We start from the raw sequence: 17,816 nt of genomic DNA, 5'->3' as shown, positions 1-17,816 counted from the left end.
TTGGCGGGTTTGGACATGAAGGAGTCATATGTGGGAGACCCAAATACAAAACAATAGGACACCACTTACACAAGAGTTCCCTGTTGTATAGAACCCAGGTAAACGGTCTGCCCTTCATGCTTCCCGCTTCCTGTTCCCAGAGGGAAGGAGGAAAACCTCAGGACAACCCTTGGGAAAAGGGAAAAGCGAACTACACCCAAATGCACAGCTCAGGGCTCTGCATCCAGCCCTTCGGTAAAGCGAACGGGACACAGGTCCAGACACCTCCGGCCTCTTTTAAAGGAAAAGTGGCTCCTTCCCTCCACTCTCCCTTCTTCTCTTGTGTCTGAAACATGTACTATGTGGAACCCCACAGCGTTAACAACATTTTAAGTCCAAGTCCGCGCCGATGGCTCCTCCCGGAAGCCACCCCAGGGAAAGAGCCTGGGAGCCGGAGGCAGCGCCGGCGGGAGCCACCCTCCATCTGCTTACCACGTGTGTTGGTAGCCATGTCGGCCACTTTCTGAAAGGCGTCCAAGAAGGCAGCTGCTGCTACTACTGTCGTCCTAAAACACAAACAGATGACACAGGCATGAGGAATGTCATTACCGCTCAAGGGCGAAAGCCTCCGCGGAGGGCTGCACGTGACCCTCAGGACAACCCAGCCAGAGGGCCAAGGACGACCTTCTGCTTGGTGGTCCCACCTTTTTCTTAGGGGGCATTCCTCCTCCTCCTCCTGTTATTCCCAACTCCGCCCCAATAACACCCAGCTGCTCCGGTGCCAGTCAATAAACGCCGGCCATTCCTCCCATCCCGTCCTGCCTGGTCCTATACAATTATTACCTGGTAACATTTCACAAAGGAGGGAAGGACAGGTGTTTCTACCGAAAAGAGAAACATGGTTAAAAACTGCCAAGGGTTCCAGTGGAAATTAACTTTAGAGTAGGAATCTTAGCCAGAGATCATCTAGTGGAAGTAGCTCGTGCTAGAGAAGGGAAAACGGGGAACACATCTACAAGGTGGCTTTCCAGCTACGTGCAGACCAGAGCTGGGGCTGGTGGCCGGTCCCACTACACATCAAGATCCTGGCTGTGTGACCTTCCCCCTAAATCGTCATCACAGTGAAACAGATCTTTTTCCAACCGTAGGCTACCTAACTGCATCTTCTAAAGTCCTAACAGCTGAGAATAGGGAGAAGCCACTACACTCATCTGCTGGCCTAGAAATAATTTTTTATTCGCCACATGCCCTTGAGCACTACAAGATGCGCTGAGCGCTCTGCGGTCTTCCGCTTCCCGGAGCTGGGATCCGAGACGTCATTCAGGGAAGAGCAGATGGGGGACCCCCCCAAACAAGCACGCCAGCCCCAAGATGTGTACTTTCCAATCCAGCTCTAGCCTGATGTAGTTCTAAGTGTTTTACACACGAAAACAGTCTTGACTTAGCAATGTGAATGAATGCAATGGTTCTGAAGGAAGATAAAAATAAAGATGAAAAAGGAAAGAGTTCAAAACGGAGAAACAGAGAAGAAAGGGCCTTTAAATATAAGCTATGAAACAGTGGCTCTGAAACAAAGGTTCCTGGTGCTCGGCGTGGTCTCTGAACACCGGGCACCAGTCCCTGAGTGCCTAGCTTCAAAATCAGGCCTGATATTTTCCATTCTGCTCCACTTTTATATCATTGACTTAAAAGAGGAAAGGGAGAGGGTGAGAAAGATTAGAAACATCAATGATGAGAGAGAATTATTGATCAGGGCTGCCTCCAGCACACCCCACATTGGAGACCAAGCCCGCAATCCAGACATGTGTCCTGACCAGGGATCAAATTGTGACCTCCTGGTTCATAGGTTGATACTCAACCACTGAGCCATGCCAACGAGGCTCTGCTCAAGTTTTGTTTTGTTTTTTTAATGACATACAAGAACAAAACCAAAATGTCAAAAATCCCACTTGGAAGCACATTTTTAAAAGATCTGACATTCAATGCAAACCCTGGAAAAGTTAGCTTTCTCAAACATCCTGGGATTTATAAATAGCTCATTCTGACACACAATTAATATCTGACACGGTGGCTGGATTTATTCTCATTCAAGTCCATGCCGATCATCCAAATTTAATGAGCCCGCTGTCGGGTGCCTGGCGCATCACCCATCATCAGGGCTCCATGGAAAACGAAGTGGTCAAGGGTGACGCTTTCAGAGCTTTAACCACGGCTCCCGGTGAATCATAGCTCGGTATCTCCGATCGGACAGGACAAACATGCCGCCCCGGGCAGCAGGAAGGAGTGATTTGTGGGTTTCAGTGCTCCAGGCCTACTTGCCTCTTCTAGCCTTCTCTTCATCCTTTCTCAAATACAGACAACAGCACCATGTGCGTGAGGCCCCTGTCATGAAATGGTCCCCACTCTCAGGAGGCCTAACTGTTGTCAAAAACTACAAAATGTACTTTGTACCAGTGGCGGTAAGATAAGATTGCTCCTAAGTCTTACTTGGTATATGTTGAATCAGTTAATTACTTGAAGCTTCTGCTTCCTCATCGGTAAAAAGAAAGGGAAACTTTTCCAAGGTCCATCTTGAAAGCTTGCCAGACAGTTAAATGAGGCCAGATAAGAAAAAGTATGCGTGTGATAGGGGGTGGGGGGCAGGGGAGAGGTTAACATAAGTGCTTTATTGTTTTACTACACAACACCTCCAGGAGGGAGGCTAACCTATTTGAAATAAATGATAGCAGTGGCTGAGGAGGGGGTTGGGCTGCAGATGTAACTAATGCACAGCTAGAAGGGCCCTGCATTCTGAGCAGAGGAGCAGAAAGTAACGAAGTTCTTAAGCAAAGAAATGTGAAAGCACTTGACAACTAGAGAAGGAGTGGTAAGCCAGGCCCAATGTCCGCCTGGAGGTCCACTCCCGGCTCTGGAAACCCCAAGCTCATGGGTGGAAACCACAGGCAGGAAGGTGCAGCGATGAAGGGGGAAAAGATCCACCTCTCCCGAGTTCCTCTCTCCTGATCTCCAGGGGGCCATGCCATGTCCTGCCCTGAGGCCAAAGCTCTGGGACCACAGGCAAAGGCCACGAGCATCATGCCATCCTCATACATCCAAATCAACTCTGTCATCCCCGTATGCCATGAACAAGGGCCATGAAACTGATTGCTTTCTGAAGGTCCCACCCCTCATGGAGCACCAGCAAAGTGCAAAAATAACCCTTTCCCACGGGTGGATGGGCATACAGTTTTAGCAAGAAGATGTTGATATATTTCCTATTTCTTATCAGATGATACATGAACAAGCACAGGATGGAGCAATAAGAACAGCCCCTTGGGGTATTATCAGCACTAAATCTTACGGTTTTTTTGAAGCAGCTTTACTGAGGCATAATTTGTATACCATATATCTCACCCCTTTTAGCTACACGACTCAATAATTTTTTAGTAAATTTAGAGTTATGAAACAACCAAAAGCAATCCAATTTTAGGAACATTTTCATCACCCCCCCCCAAAAAAATCCCTCATGTCCATTTGTCATCAGTCTTCTTTTTCATTCCTGGCCCCAGGCAACCACCAATCTACATCTGTGTCTACACATTTGCTTTTTCTAGACATTTCATGTAAATGGGATTCTATAATGGGCAAGACCGAGTTTTGAACTCTTTATACGAATAGGCAGTAAGCAGAATGGACTCTGGAGCCGAACTCTGTAAATTCAAATCCCTGTCATTTACTAGCTGTGTGACTTTGGATAAGTTATTCATTCAGCTTATCCATGACTCAGTTTCCTCATCAGTATAACGGGGGTAACAGCTGCGCCTAGCTCTTGGGGTTTTAAGATTTACTTAAGTTAACATATGCTCGGCACATAGTGAGTGCTCTATAAAGGCTGCCCATTATTACTTTACGTATAATAACCCCATTCAACTCTCAAAGTTCCTGTGGAGGAGGCAGAGCCGATGTTATGTGTGCATGTTGGGGCCATCCCATCCCATCCTTTGTGTAAGGAGTTGCCATTTTCCTGGGGAAGGAAGACCTGCTTCTACTTACCGAAGCTGGGACTGCAATTTCCCTGCTTTGTTTATGAAGTCTTCCCAAACCGGGTAGCTCCCCTGCAACAGAACAAAGCCATCCATCAGTACGTCACGCCGTGACAGACATGTGACCCAGACAGTAACACAAACACCCAATCCCGACTCCACAGGAACAATCTCTTCCCGTGTATGCTGTCTTCCTGGGCAGTCTGGCCTATTACCCAGGTGACAGACAAACGTATTGGCCCGGAATGGGGTTAGAATGTACTCAGTCCTGCAATCGAGTCAACACCGCAGACACCAGCCGGAACAAGCTGGGCAGAATCTAATACGTACGGCGATGCATCCCTCTTTGAGTCGATAGATGGCGGGTCCACGTTTTAAGATGTGCAGGATAGTCAAGGCTCTGCCTTAAATATTCTGCATATCCTGGGAATGCACTTCCTGAGAAAGCCTCCTTTTCTCTCCACCTGATCTTGGCCCTGGCTGTTCTCCCTCTTATTCCAAACAGTAGGGAGGAGGGAACCAGAGGGACTGGGCTCCTCCTGGGGCAGGTGCCCATTGGGAAGCACTGTCAGAATCTCAAGGTTGGGAAGTTACACACATACAGTATAGCTGCTCTGAGGATGGCTTGAAGCTAGCATCTAAGTACAACAGGTGCCCCCACACCCCTTCCCCCCCGAACACTTCAACCATCACCCTCCCATGGCAGCCTGTATCTCCCACCCTGGCTCATACATCCACGCAGCCCTAAGTCTATCCTTCTGGGCAACTTCACAGTTACGTTTAATATTTGTCTACCCAATATTAAAATGGACTATTTCCGGGAGCTAAGATTCAGACAGGGAGTTGCTTTCTTGGTCATACTTTCCTCTCTGGCTATAGTTTGGATTTCATTTGTTTCGTTTTTTAATAAGGCCATGTATCATTTTTACAAAGACAATAGAAGTCATTACATAAAAAAAAAAGTAAGATCAAATTAGAGCTTCTGGCAAGGACAGCACCATGAATTTACAATCCATCCAAACCCTAAAGCCTCTTGTTCACAAGCTTCCACATGGAAGTCTTTCTAAAGGAATGAGGATAACCAGCACATTCACCCACAGCTTTCCTTCTTTCAGCACCCCCTATACCCCCCATCTAATTCAATTCTATCTCTACCTGCTTCATATCCCCACAGCATTCTGGGAAAACATCATGTCACCCTTCTATTCTTTTTTTTTTTTTTTTTTTTTTTTTTGTATTGCTCTTCAGAGAGAGAGGAAGAGAGAGGGAAAGAAAGAGAAGCATTGATGTGAAAGTGAAACATCCATCAGCTGCCTCCTGCATGTCTCCTACTGGGAATCAAGCCGGGAACCCCAGCATGTGTCCTGACCAGGAATCCAACTGGCAACCTGTTGGTGCAAGGAACGATGCCCAACCAAGTGAGCCACACCAGCCAGGGCTCCCTCCTCTTTTTCTAAGCAAGGTACTCAGACATGAACTCAAGCCTGCAGGTACAATTCTGCCAGGGTGAAACCAGTGCGGGTCTGACACCTCCCTGCACCTGCACATGACATTTACATTCAGATCAGTAGCCAACCAACCAATAGGTGATGCAAAACAAACCAACAGGCGATGCAAACAAACCCAGAGAAGCGGAAACCATGGTTACAGAAGTGTTGTTTGGCATTGAATCATTTAAATATAGAACTAACACTGAACACCTGGGGGTGTTGGTTGCAGGATGGAATATAAATGCTATGTTAAAAACAACACAGGCCACCTCTTGATTTTGTTGTCAAGGGGCAGGAGGGAGAAACTATACAATGAAGTAAATCATCTCATCTTTCAATACAAAGGCCCAATCAAAATAGTCTGAAGCTGCAATTTAGCTAAAACTTAATAATTTCACCTTCCTAATGGTTTCAATACTCTTTTTCTTACCCTTATAGCAGTTTCTCAACCATGCCACTAATGACATTTTGGGCCCAATCATTCTTTTTTTAAGGGGCTGTCCTGTGCATCATAGGATGTGCAGCAGCATCCTGGACCTGTACTCACGAGATGCCAGTAACATTCACAGATATCGCTGGCTGTGCCAACCAAAATGTGTCCAGACAATGCCAGATGTCCTCTTAGGGGCAAAATCATCCCTGGTGAAGAATAATATTTGAGAAACTTATTTTTTTCGGTGCGGAAACAATTCTCTGAAGGTTAGCAATTTCTTTGGTATTACTTCAGTTTCAATTTTTCTGTTAAATAAAAGTAAAATATATTTTTATTTTGAAAATATGCAGGGCATGGAGCACCTTGTTATAAAAGTGCCACATATACCTTTCTCTAGCAATCAAGTCTGTCTGAACACGTACAGGCTCACGTCTGGAAAATTACCCACCAAACAGTAAAACGGACTGTTTCTGGAAGTGAAAATTTGGACCAATGGAATGCTTTCCTGTCTGTACTTTCCTCTCTGTCCCTAGTTGTTGTTGTTAATAAGCTCATGTATCATTTTTATGAAAATAGTAAAAGTCATTTACATAAAAAAAACAACAGCTTAAGATCAAATTAGAGGTTTTGGAACAGCAGCACCGTGAATGTCCTGCCCGTGCAGATCCTGAAGTCCCTTGCACACACACAGCTGCTAGACCGCGCCCATCCATTCTGCATCGGTGCATCTGAGACCTGCGTGGCCTCACCGCAGGCCTCTCTCTGGGTTGCACCTCCAGGCTGCCATGTGCTCCCATGGGATGCTAAGCTGCACCAGGTCAGGGGTCCTGTCCGCCTGGTTCCTGGCAGAGGCCCTGAGGCAGCGACACCTGAGCTACTGACACCAACACCCATGCATAGGTCTTGTCACCACACCGTGCAGCCACCTTTGTGCTCCGGTTCTTCAACCCAAGACCATCACTTTATTTTAGCTTACGTTGCAAGAGCTCAGGCTTACCACCATTCTAGGTCCATCAGACTTTGTGGGAAAATCCAATGACCCACTTAACATATTTACTATTTTCTGATCCAGTCCAGGTAGGAACACCCCTTCTACACCTACATCCACATAAAGAAAGAGTGGAGGGCCAAGATCAGACTCCACTGGCTGGCCAGTAGAGACCTCTGTCCAGACAGGCATCAGTGAGCATCCCTAAGATTGCAAGAGTTCAACAACCAATTACAGCCATTCGCTCTCTTTCTGACCCACAAGGCAGTATAGGAAGCTGTTTGAAAAGCCCATGTTTAGGCCCACTGACCACCAACTTCTAGCAAAGTTACCATCACCTCTCATCTACACAAGAAGGACATGAGAGCCACCTCTTCCTCTCCCCTGTGTGAACCACTCCCATCCAGGGAGCCCCTGACAAAGGTCACGGAGATGAACCAGGGGCAAGAAGCCTGAGCAGGGAGCATCGAGCCCTGAGTTCTAGCCAGGATCCTGCCATTAAATGACTGGATGGCCCTAACCGGTGTGGCTCAGTGGATAGAGTGTCAGCCTATGAGGTCCCAGGTTCTATTCCGATCAAGGGCATATACCTTGGTTGTGGGCACATCCCCAGAAGCAGGTATGTAGGAGGCAGCTGATTGATGTTTCTCTCTCATCAATGTTTCTAACTATCCCTCTACCTTCCTCTCTGTAAAAAAGTCAATAAAATATATATATTTTTTAAATGACTGGATGAAGTCACTTCACCCTCTCAGGGCCTGTTCCTTCTAATGATAAATAGTAACAAAAAACAATTCCATCACCATCACTGAACACTGACATCACTGAACACTAGAAGAATGTAGGGAAGGAATCAAGAACCCAATGCAGGAGTTCAATCTGAATCTGCACTCTCCGTTTGCAATGTGACCCTTGGCAAGTCAGTCGCTGGAGCCCTGCATGGGGACGGTCACTACTTCCCAGGGCTGGGGTGAGGAATGGAGGTCAGACATTAACCTGCTCAGTGAGTGTTCCATGCACAGTTGAGAGGACTGATCCAAGCATTGCTCAGGCTGTCGGGAGAGAAGTCATAGACTCTCTAAGTCAGACGGTCCATCCGGGCGGGAATCCCTCGTGCTCCGTCCTCAGTACGGAACTAACGGTATGCGGGCACACTGCATGGCACCCCGAGTTCACCACAGTCACAGCACAGTGTCAGACAGAGGCTCTACCCCTCCCGAGTGCATGGAGGGTGGAGTACTCCAGTGAGAGAGGAACGCTCCTGAAAATGACTGCTCCCTCCACTTCAAAAGCTCCTTACCTGCTCCCCCCTCGGAGCCTCATTTCAGTCTTCACCGAATTAGCAACCAAAGGAGGGTCCCCCCTCTCGTGGAGGGGAGCAGCCCGCCGCCCGCGCCCATGCACACCCACGCAGCCCGCGAAGCCTGCCAGGAGCGGCTCTCTCCCGTCTTCATGATCTTTGAAGTCTCTCAAAGTGTCAGGCCCACCTCTTTCAAGCAGCCTGTAATTTAATGGGTTCTAAAATAAATGGATTTCTAAGAACGCAAGACAAAAACCTCCTTGTGTAAGAAAAAAAAATTTTTAAGTGTGTAAATGTGATTAACTCTTAAAGGCAAGGTGATTTGGGTTGCTCCGTATAGTTTTTTCAAGTTTCTTCCAAAGTTTCTACCACCTGAAAGTAGTTCTGCTACAAACACCCAGAAGTGTGGAGGAAGGGAGAGGAGAGGAGGGAGTAGGGACTTGGAGGAAGGGTCCCAGGGCAAAGCCAGGAGTTGTTCTAGACTCCCAGACTCAGGAAAGAAAGCACCCTCACATTTCAGAGGGAATGTGCGGGTAGAGACACTGCATGCCCTGAGGACCCTTTTAGGAGGCAAGTCCCAGACAGTCCTGCCCCTTCCCACCTGCACCCCACCCGCCAGGAATCCTGCAAGTCCTCTCCCGAGGCCATGTTTCTGCCTGGGATGGCGTCTGAGGAGCTCTCCAGGAAGGCTGTCCCCGAGCTGTGGCAGCCTCGACACAGGCCCCACCTCGGGGCTCACTACAGAACACACCAAGGTTCCACACTTTTCAGACAGCGTGGAGGGGCCTGAGAGTGTCACGTGAAGTGAAACAAGCCAGTCAGAGAAAGACGAGTATCACAAGATCTCACTCATATGTGGAATCTAATTAATAAAATAAACTGATGAACGGAGCGGATCCACAGACATGGAAGCCTGGAACAGAGTGCGGAATCCCAGAGGGAAGGGGGTGTGTGGGTAGATGATGATCAACCAAAGACCTTGTGTGTATATAGGCATACCCCATGGATGGACACAGACAACAGGGTGGTGAAGCTTGCGGTGGGGAACAGGGTAGGCTGAAAGGTCAGTGGGGAAAGAGAGGGGCATATGTAATAATTTCAATAAACATATTTGTTTGAAATATATATTTTTAAAAATACACTGTATATATTTAACATATAAAATAAAGGTTTCCTAACTTTCCAGACAGACCCAAATAAAATAATAATAATAATAATAATAATAATAATAATAATAATAAAAAAATGAGACTCCCACTGAGCACCCGGCTTCTGCCAAGTCCAAAGTCACAGACAAAGGGAAGAAAGGCTCTCCTGCCGGGGACCACTGCGTTGCTTTGCAGAGGCTAGTAGGCAGGTTTGCTGGACACAGAACTCAGATCACACGTGGTTGTGCGAGAAAGGAAAAGCACACCAATCAGACTCTCCCTCCCTCCAGACACCAGAAACAGGAAGAGCAGGCGGGCTTGTTTACAAGCATGGAGGGGACTCACTTAATGAGCTGCATCACTGCCCCATGTCCCACAAGGAACGAGAGGTGGGCTTCCCTACAGAGTTAGGCTTCCCTAACTCCCAACCCTGCAGCCATGGAGGGCACTGTGCTTCCCTCGCCACGTCCACCACCCCCGGAGGCTGTGCTGTCTCCTAACCTCCACGGGGATTCAACTGTCCTGGGAGCTGCTGCTCAGCTGTCACCACCCAGCTCAAATGTCCCCTCTTCCGGGCGCGCTCAGACGCACCTGCTTCTCCCACATCACACGGGCGTCCATCTATGAGCCTGAGTCTCCCCCCCCCCCCCCGAACTGTGGCCTCGGGGACTGAGACAGGGAGGGGGGGGAAGCATTTCCAGTAAGATGGACGGCAGGGAGGCAGGGAGGGCCTGAGCAAGAGGGTCCAATAAAGTCGAGAGAGGATCCGGGAAGAGGGGAGACGGGGAGGCAGGAAGGACACTGCAGTGGAGCAGCTGCGCTGGGGAGAAGCAGGAGATGGGCGGGTGGACAAGGGGACCAGGGGCGGCCTTCAAGGGCAAGGCCCAGAGCTTACCACCCATTGGACGCAGAGGAAGGCGAGGCGGGGGCCTTCATTCAAATGGCCAATGACAAACTCCCAAACCAGCCTGGTGACAAGAGGAGCTGACTGAGGGGTCCCACACCTGACAGCAACCTGGTGCCTTGGGCAGTGGGGAGAAGGAAGTCATTGTTCTACTTCAGAGGAGAAAGGCCTAGCTAACTTTCAACTCCCCAAGAGCGTGGCGGCCACCTAAATAAATATGTGATGTGGCTTCCTCTCCCCACCCTCAAGGGTGAGCTGTGGCTCAGCCCTGCGTCTCTCTCCTGTCGCGCCTGCAGGCTGAGCAGGCCCCTGGCCTTCTGCAGGGCACAGGGCGCAGGGCGCAGGGCGCAGCCAGTGGCCGTTCTGGCGTGGGCTCTGTTTTGCTTTGTTCTGTATCACACAGAAGCCCAGGATGGCCTCCCACACGCGGAGCAGAAGAATAAGCTGTGTTAGCTCATCGGCAGGGCTGGTTAACATGGGCCATCAATAATGCATGGACTGCCTCTCCCAGCCCGGCCCGGCCCGCGGTGATAGCGGGACTTCCGAGGACAGCTGAGGGAATCGGACACCACACAGCCACACGGGGACCGTGGACGGCCGGGAGTGTGATGGAGAAGGGGCGGTTTCAGAGGCGTCAGAGTTGGAGGAGACTCTCAGGAAGGAGGAGGACTGGGACTCGCCGAGAATAAAATAGGGGCCAGCGGGCACCGCCTATAAGCAGGCACAGGCTATAGAGAATCGGGTTCCAGCTCAAAAACCTCTGTGCCGTCCACAGGTTCGGGCAAAGGCTGGCTCCCCAGTAGTTGTGGCTGACAAGAATTCACGTCATGGGTATGCGACTGGACAGGTCACCTCTCAATATCCTCCCTCCCCCTTGGCAAACATCCCCGTCACCATCACCACCGCGCAGCACCATTTTCTGAACGGTTGCTAGGTGTCAGAGACACTCCTCAAACCTGGGGACCTTGCAAAGACGCAGGTTCTCCTTCCTGGGGCTGCGGTGGGGCCCGGATGCTGCGTGTGTAATCGGAGTGAGGCTGTGGTCCCCAGACCACACTCTGAGACGCACGGCCGGACAGATACTCTTCTTACAGGCTGACTGCTCCACGAGGCAAGGACTTCTATTATTTCACAGCCAAGGAAACGGAGGACCAGAGAGGTCTAATCTGAAATTTGATCGCAGATCTGACCAACGTTGTGGGCCAAGTGCTACCCCGATTCTGGGAAACGCAGGCAGCGAGAGGAACAGCCCCAGCCTCGGGGTGCAGCCTCAGGGCCACAGAAACCAGTCAGCAGGCAGGCCGGGCCCTGCTTCCCACTGCAGGCCTGTTGGAGCCTAGACAGGGTCGAGTGTGCGTGTGTGAGTGGGGAGGGGTAGGGGGGTCCCTAAACACACACCCCCAGTTACAGTGGCAATGCCCTGAGGGAGGATCTACAGTGTCACCCTAGAAATGGTTAGGACCCTCAACCAAGTGGAAAAGAAAACAACAACAAAGTGCTTTGCAGAAAAAGGTCTTACAGGAACTCACTAGAAATGCTCACAGTTGCTGTCCTCAGGGCGATGACTAAGGGTCATTTTATCACTCCCTCGGGTTTCCTGTGGACACTGGACCCAACCTGCTTCCACCAGGAGAAGGGGCAGCGTGTCTGAGCATCTCCATGGGCTGCTGCGGCCCCCAGGCCCCTCGGTGGATCTTCGGGAACCTCATGGGGCGAGCGTGAGGAGCGCAGCCCACAGCATCCCTCCCCTCCTTCCTCTGGGCACACCCCTGGGTGGGCTCAGACTTCCGGGAAACGAAGAGCTCAGCTTCCAGAGGAAGCTTCCGACCTAAACAGCAGGGCCTCTGGACCCCTCGCTGCTCTAAGTGCAAGGCAGGAGCACCGGCTCCAGAGTGGGGGTGCAGGATGAAGGACGGCCGTGCACACTCCAAAACCACCCTCTCCCACCCCACCCTGCGAGAGGAAGGACTCCCGGGACCCTCAGATGAAAGGCACGGGGTAAGCCCATCCATCACAGAAACCGCCCCTGATCGGAGCTTGCCTGATCCACTAATCATCCCTGTCCGTCAAGCGGATGACAGCCCTGGAGATAATCAATGGGTGCTTCCCTGCACGCCCACCCTCCCCACTGGCCCGAGTGCCCAGCAGCCACATGCCCGTGGAAAAGAAGACGGAACCACAAAAGGTGCTCCCTCCACCCAGCCACCCTCCCAACTGCCCCATTTGTAACCATCACCCCCTCATAAAGCCAAGGACGTCCTTCCTTCTGCGTTAGGAGGCCCCATGCCCAGAATCCCCAGGGGTAGTCTTCACTTGCAATACAAATAAAATAAAAAAGAGCAACTACTATGTCAACCGCATCTTCAAAGTAGTAGTTGTTTTTTGGGTTTTTTTTTTTTTTTTTTTAAGTTTTCTGCCAAGGATCAATCCCTTTGTCTACCCCTACTCTTCCAATAAAAGAGCCGCTGGCCACATGGACTTATCTAAACTGGAATTAATGACATCGAAACAAAACTAAACATTCAGTACCTCACGCAAGTGCTCAGTGGCCACACGTGGCCAGTGTCTCAGCCTCCTGGAGGGAGCAGATAGAGAACATCCTCACCCTCGCGGAGAAGCATTCGTCGGCAGCGCCAGCCCTGATACGGCAAAGTCGCCGGGGCACCAACAAGGTTTCTGGTTCTACCTTTCAACTTTTGCAAAACTGGGGTGTGTGCCACGGCCGACATTTCTTTTTTTTTTTAAATACATATATTTCATTTATTTTAAAAAAATATATTTTATTGATTTTTTTACAGAGAGGAAGAGAGAGGGACAGAGAGTTAGAAACATCGATCAGCTGCCTCTTGCACACACCCCAATGGGGATGTGCCCGCAACCCAGGTACATGTCCTGGACCCCTCAGTCCACAGGCCGACGCTCTATCCACTGAGCCAAACCGGTTTCGGCTATTTTATTGATTTTTTGCAGAGAGGAAGGGAGAGGGATAGAGAGTTAGAAACATCGATGAGAGAGAAACATCGATCAGCTGCCTCCTGCATACCCCCTACTGGGGATGTGCCCGCAACCACCGTGCATGCCCTTGACCGGAATTGAACCCGGGACCCTTTAGTCCGCAGGCCAATATTCTACCACTGAGCCAAACCGGTCTCGGCTTGGTTGACATTTCTTAAAAAATGGAATCCCTCTCCTTGTCCATTCTCCGAATTCCTCTTCCCCCACCCGCCCCTACCTCCATGTTTCCCGCCATGGTATGTCCTCTGTTATTTCAGACAGTCGTCCGGAGCACCGAGGAGTCCCACATGTTTCATGGTCCAGCACACCGTCTCACTCTACACGGACCTGCGGGGCCCACGGCGGTCCCTGCACCCTGGGCAGGCAGGCGGCAGAGCAGGCACTCAACGCGCCCCTCTTCCCCGGAGAGCAAAGGCCGGGCAGCTTACATACTTCCCGGAGGGCAGGGAAGGGTTCGCCCTCACACCTCATTTGCTTCATGAACTGCTCCCTAAGTCTGCCCAGTTCTTCTGAATACAAAACTGTCCCCCAGATTCCCCCAAAACTCAGTGCTCCTCCGCAGCTAGAAACCTGGGGCTCGAAATCTAAGCCCCTAGTCTGGGGGCTGGCTGCTCTTACCCAAGAGCCCATAAGGGCGTTTGTGTCCAATTCGGCCTCCTCCTGGTAAAAAACACCTATCCACCCCTCCCCCCACAACCTTTGTCCCACTGTACAGAGCCCAAAGCCTCTGCTTCAGTTGTTTATTCCTGTTTATACATGTCTACGGAGATAATGAGCCCAAGCAAAATACTTGGTGACGTGCAAGCCCCATAAAAATGTCAAGTGTTGTTATTACCACTCGATGTTCACACGCCTGCACTCACCCCCTTCTCCCTAGAAGCACCCGCTCTGGCTGGCCCCCACCCATCTCCACAACTGCTTCTGCCTTGTAGGAATCAGTTCTTTAAAAAAAAAATAAAAAATAAAAAATAAAAAATAAATAGGTAGGTAGATAGATAATAGATTGATTTTTTTTAATTGACTTCGGAGAGGAAGGGAAAGGGAGAGGGAAAAAGAGAAACATCAATGATGAGAGAGAACCACTAATGGGCTGCCTCCTGCATGCCCCCCACTGGGGACCGAGACTGCAACCCAGGCATGTGCCCTGACGGAATCAAACCCTGACCTCCTGGTTCATAGGTCGATGCTCCACCACTGGGCCACGCCGGCCGGGCGGTTCTTCCTGGGGGTGATCTCTCCAGCCCCCTGAGCAGATATACAAGCAGAGCACCCAGGACCCTGAAGGAGGCCTGCATGTGCCTGGGGTTCTGTTCTCCCCAGGGAGCACCTGTGTCCCTCCTCTGCGCACGTTGAAAGGGGAAGCTCTGCCAAGGCAGCGGTGGTGAGAGGGACTTGTCAAACCCACCCTGGGGAGCAGTGGCGGTCCCACCCTGGGGAGCAGTGGCGGTCCCACCCTGTGCACACATCGGTGTGCTCTGCCGCCTCCCACCACACAGAGCCGCCTCCGCACCCGAACCCCCCGGGGCCGCGGGAACGCCGCCCAGGTGCGTGTGTCCCGTCTCCGCCGCTGCCCCGCGCTGGTCTTCCCACCGGTGTCCTTCTCGCCTGGAGAGAGGGGCCGAAGGGGCAGTCACGTCCCAGAGTCTTCGGGGCTTAAACGCGTGGCTCTGGCGTCTGACTGCCCAGCCTCAGATCTACCCCCTGGGGGACCGGGGTCACCTCGTCTGCCGTGCCGCCCCGTCTTCATGAATCTGTAAATGATCCAGGGTAGTCCCCGCCTCAAAGGATGGCAGCGAGAGTAAGTGAAGTAACGCAAGTGCTTAGAAGAGTAACTAGCACTCAACAAACGCTGGCAATGGCTGTTTGAATGAATCAGTCAACTGTGCCAGCCACCCTGTCAAGGACATTTAATGAGCACCTACTATGTTCAGGCGTCCGACAGGGTGAAGGCCATACATACAGAGATAAGGGAACACGAACGTGTAAGCCGCCCATCCCCAAGCCTTCAGAGGGCACCAAGCCCCGAGTATAAAGTAATGGAAGGTGTGGCTGGTCTTAGCCAGTTTCAGAGGGGAGGAGTGATGCCTCCCCTAGGTCTCAAAGGATAAAGGAATTTTCCTGGCAAAAAGGAAGGAAGAAGGAAGGGAGGAAGCATTCCTGCAAAAGAAACACAATTAGCAAAGAAAAGGAAGTAGAGAAGGTGACGCAACATTTAGTCACTTTTTCACCTGAAACACATTCCAGGCAGGTGTAGTGTGGGGGCTGGAGGGGGAGTGAGAGGGTCCCTCCTATTGCTAGGGGGAGTGAGACCATCCCTCCTACTCAATTCATGAGCTGCAGAGGAGGCTCTTGGCGGCTCAAGTGGCCCAAGAGCCACCCCACTACCACCTTCTCATGGTAAAACCTCAGCACAACGTACCAGACACTCACCAGGGAATGCCTGCTAGACCTACAGACAGCTGAGCTCCACGATCTACACCACATGTGTCAAACACAAGGCCTTCGGGCCAAATCCAGCCCACCAGGCCTTGCAATGTGGCCCGCACCGCGCTGTCATCACTGCACTCCGCTGTCAGTTTATGACATTGTCAGTTTATGACTGTTCAGTAAACCATTCGGCCCGCGATTTAGGCTGGATTTTAGATTTTGGCCCCTTCTCTGATTGAGTTCGACACCCCTAATCTACACGGTCAAACCTGCGGGAATGGGCCCGGGGATCTGCATTTTACACAGTCCCCCGGGGGACATTCGCGCTCCGCTCACTAACAGCACAAACAGCAAGGACTGAGAGTCTTCCCACTGGGTGCGATGCATGTCCTTCGAGGCCAGGAAGCTGTGGCCTTAGCGATCTCTGTCCTAATGCTCCTTGAGGTGTAATCCCTGGTGACGAGCTCTCACACATGGGAATGTGAACTGATACCCACTCTCTGAAAGGCATTTGGCAGTGGGTTCCAGACGCCTCGCAACGTCCATACCTGACTGCAGCCATTACCTGAGGCCAGCGTGACATAGTCATTGCCGTTGTTGGTGTCATTCTCTGGGTTATGGGAGTGTAGGGGAAGGCCTGCTCAGTGAAATACGGCGGAGCACACCAACTGTGCCCAGTGCTCTCAGGCCACTGCTCTCCAGGGTAGATCTGACAAGTTGGTTACACTGCCCTGACTTAGGCGAGTTTACAACTTAAAAATAAATAGAGGTGCTCATTGAGGAGAGCAAAATCCTAGCCATGTGTAGCAACAAGGATACATCCATTGCAGATATATAAAGTTAATGGAAGCTGCTTATAACTCATCGAAACCTGGGCACAGCCTCGACACAAACCAGCATGGAACTGGCTCCCCCCTCAGGACCTTGGCACATGCTCCTCCCCAGCCTGGAGCATTCTTCCTCTGATATCTACATACTCTGCTCACAGGCCACCTCCTCTGTGAGGCCTTCCCTGACCACCCACATTTAGAAACAACCACACTGCCCCTGCTTTATTTTCCCCCCACTGCACACAATCCTCCCCGTCTATGAGGAGTGACTGATTCACTCAGTGTGTCTGACCCCACTCCACTAGAATGTAAGTTCCAGGAGGGCAGGGCTTTCTGTCCATTTTATGTATTGCGGTATCCCTAGCGCTTAACAGAAAGCCTGACACACAGTGGGCCCTCAAATCATGTCGACTAAATGAATGGACTACAGACCCACCCAACAATGCAAGGCCACGCAGCCACCAGCACTGCCGCGGCTCATGGTGACACGTACAGAAAGGCGGGATAGTGAGAAGTTAGGAGAAAAGAGAGAAACTTCAGGTGAAGCAGAGGCCGCTCCAGCCTTCCTTTAAAATGTGTGCACATAACCCACTTTGCGACCCAGTGGCCCCTGGTGACTCTGGTTTTTCACTGAAGTTTCTCAGTTTGTCTTCCATTAACTTTATTATATATCTTGCATAATCTTTGAGAAGTGATCCCTCATGAAATGCTCTCAAAACATTTGCTAATTTATTTTTAGGAAGAAGCTTCCTCCCGGGTGACTTAATTAGGGTGTCCCTAATTAAGGCCAGGCCGGCATCAAAGAGGACAGGTTCCAGGGGACCCCTGCCCAGGTCTACTTCTAGCTGCAAGATGGCTTCCGTCCCTCCGGGCACGGCCCCGTCTCCGATGCCAAAAGCTAGGCCCATCGGCTAGCGACTCCTGGCTCTGCTCCCCGCTACTTGCTTCCTATTGGGGTGCCTCATCCAATTATTCAGGCGCAGATCACATCCTGCTCGAGAGCTGGCTTTGAAGGTTCCGTAAACAATCACTTCCAAACAAAGAGCGGCCATTAAACCAAACTCAAAGACTTCCTTAGTGGCCGCTGCTCGGTGGCAGGAGCCAGGCTCAAGCGAGCCAGGCCTCTCTTGTGCAGCTGAGTGAGGTATGTCTCCTTGGGAACTAATCTCAAGGCCGGTCAGCCTCCCACTGCAAACACCCCCCTTCCTGTTGAGCACTCAGCCGTGTGTGTGCACAGCCCGTTACTGGGGTGACCCCGATGGGAGGGGGTTTCTCCTGCA

At 51.0% G+C, this 17,816-nt stretch overlaps 1 protein-coding gene across 21 annotated transcripts in view; it reads right to left on the bottom strand.

Moving 5' to 3' along the window:
* MTSS1 (MTSS I-BAR domain containing 1) overlaps positions 1-17,816 on the bottom strand; it is a 125,674-nt gene that overhangs the window by 96,139 nt on the left and 11,719 nt on the right. For all 21 annotated transcript variants that reach the window (XM_084864841.1, XM_084864856.1, XM_084864855.1 and 18 more), the window contains exons 2-3: positions 4,012-4,073; positions 472-545 (exon numbers count right to left, since the gene is read on the bottom strand). In XM_084864841.1, coding sequence (XP_084720967.1) covers positions 472-545; positions 4,012-4,073 — 136 coding nt within the window. The remainder of the gene's footprint in view (positions 1-471; positions 546-4,011; positions 4,074-17,816) is intronic.

This window comes from Pipistrellus hanaki, assembly GCF_964339955.1.
Source record: "Pipistrellus hanaki genome assembly, chromosome: 17".
In the NCBI taxonomy this organism is placed as follows: domain Eukaryota; kingdom Metazoa; phylum Chordata; class Mammalia; order Chiroptera; family Vespertilionidae; genus Pipistrellus; species Pipistrellus hanaki.
The sequence above is the reverse complement of the archived record's forward strand: the minus strand, read 5'-3'. Positions and strand labels throughout refer to the sequence as shown.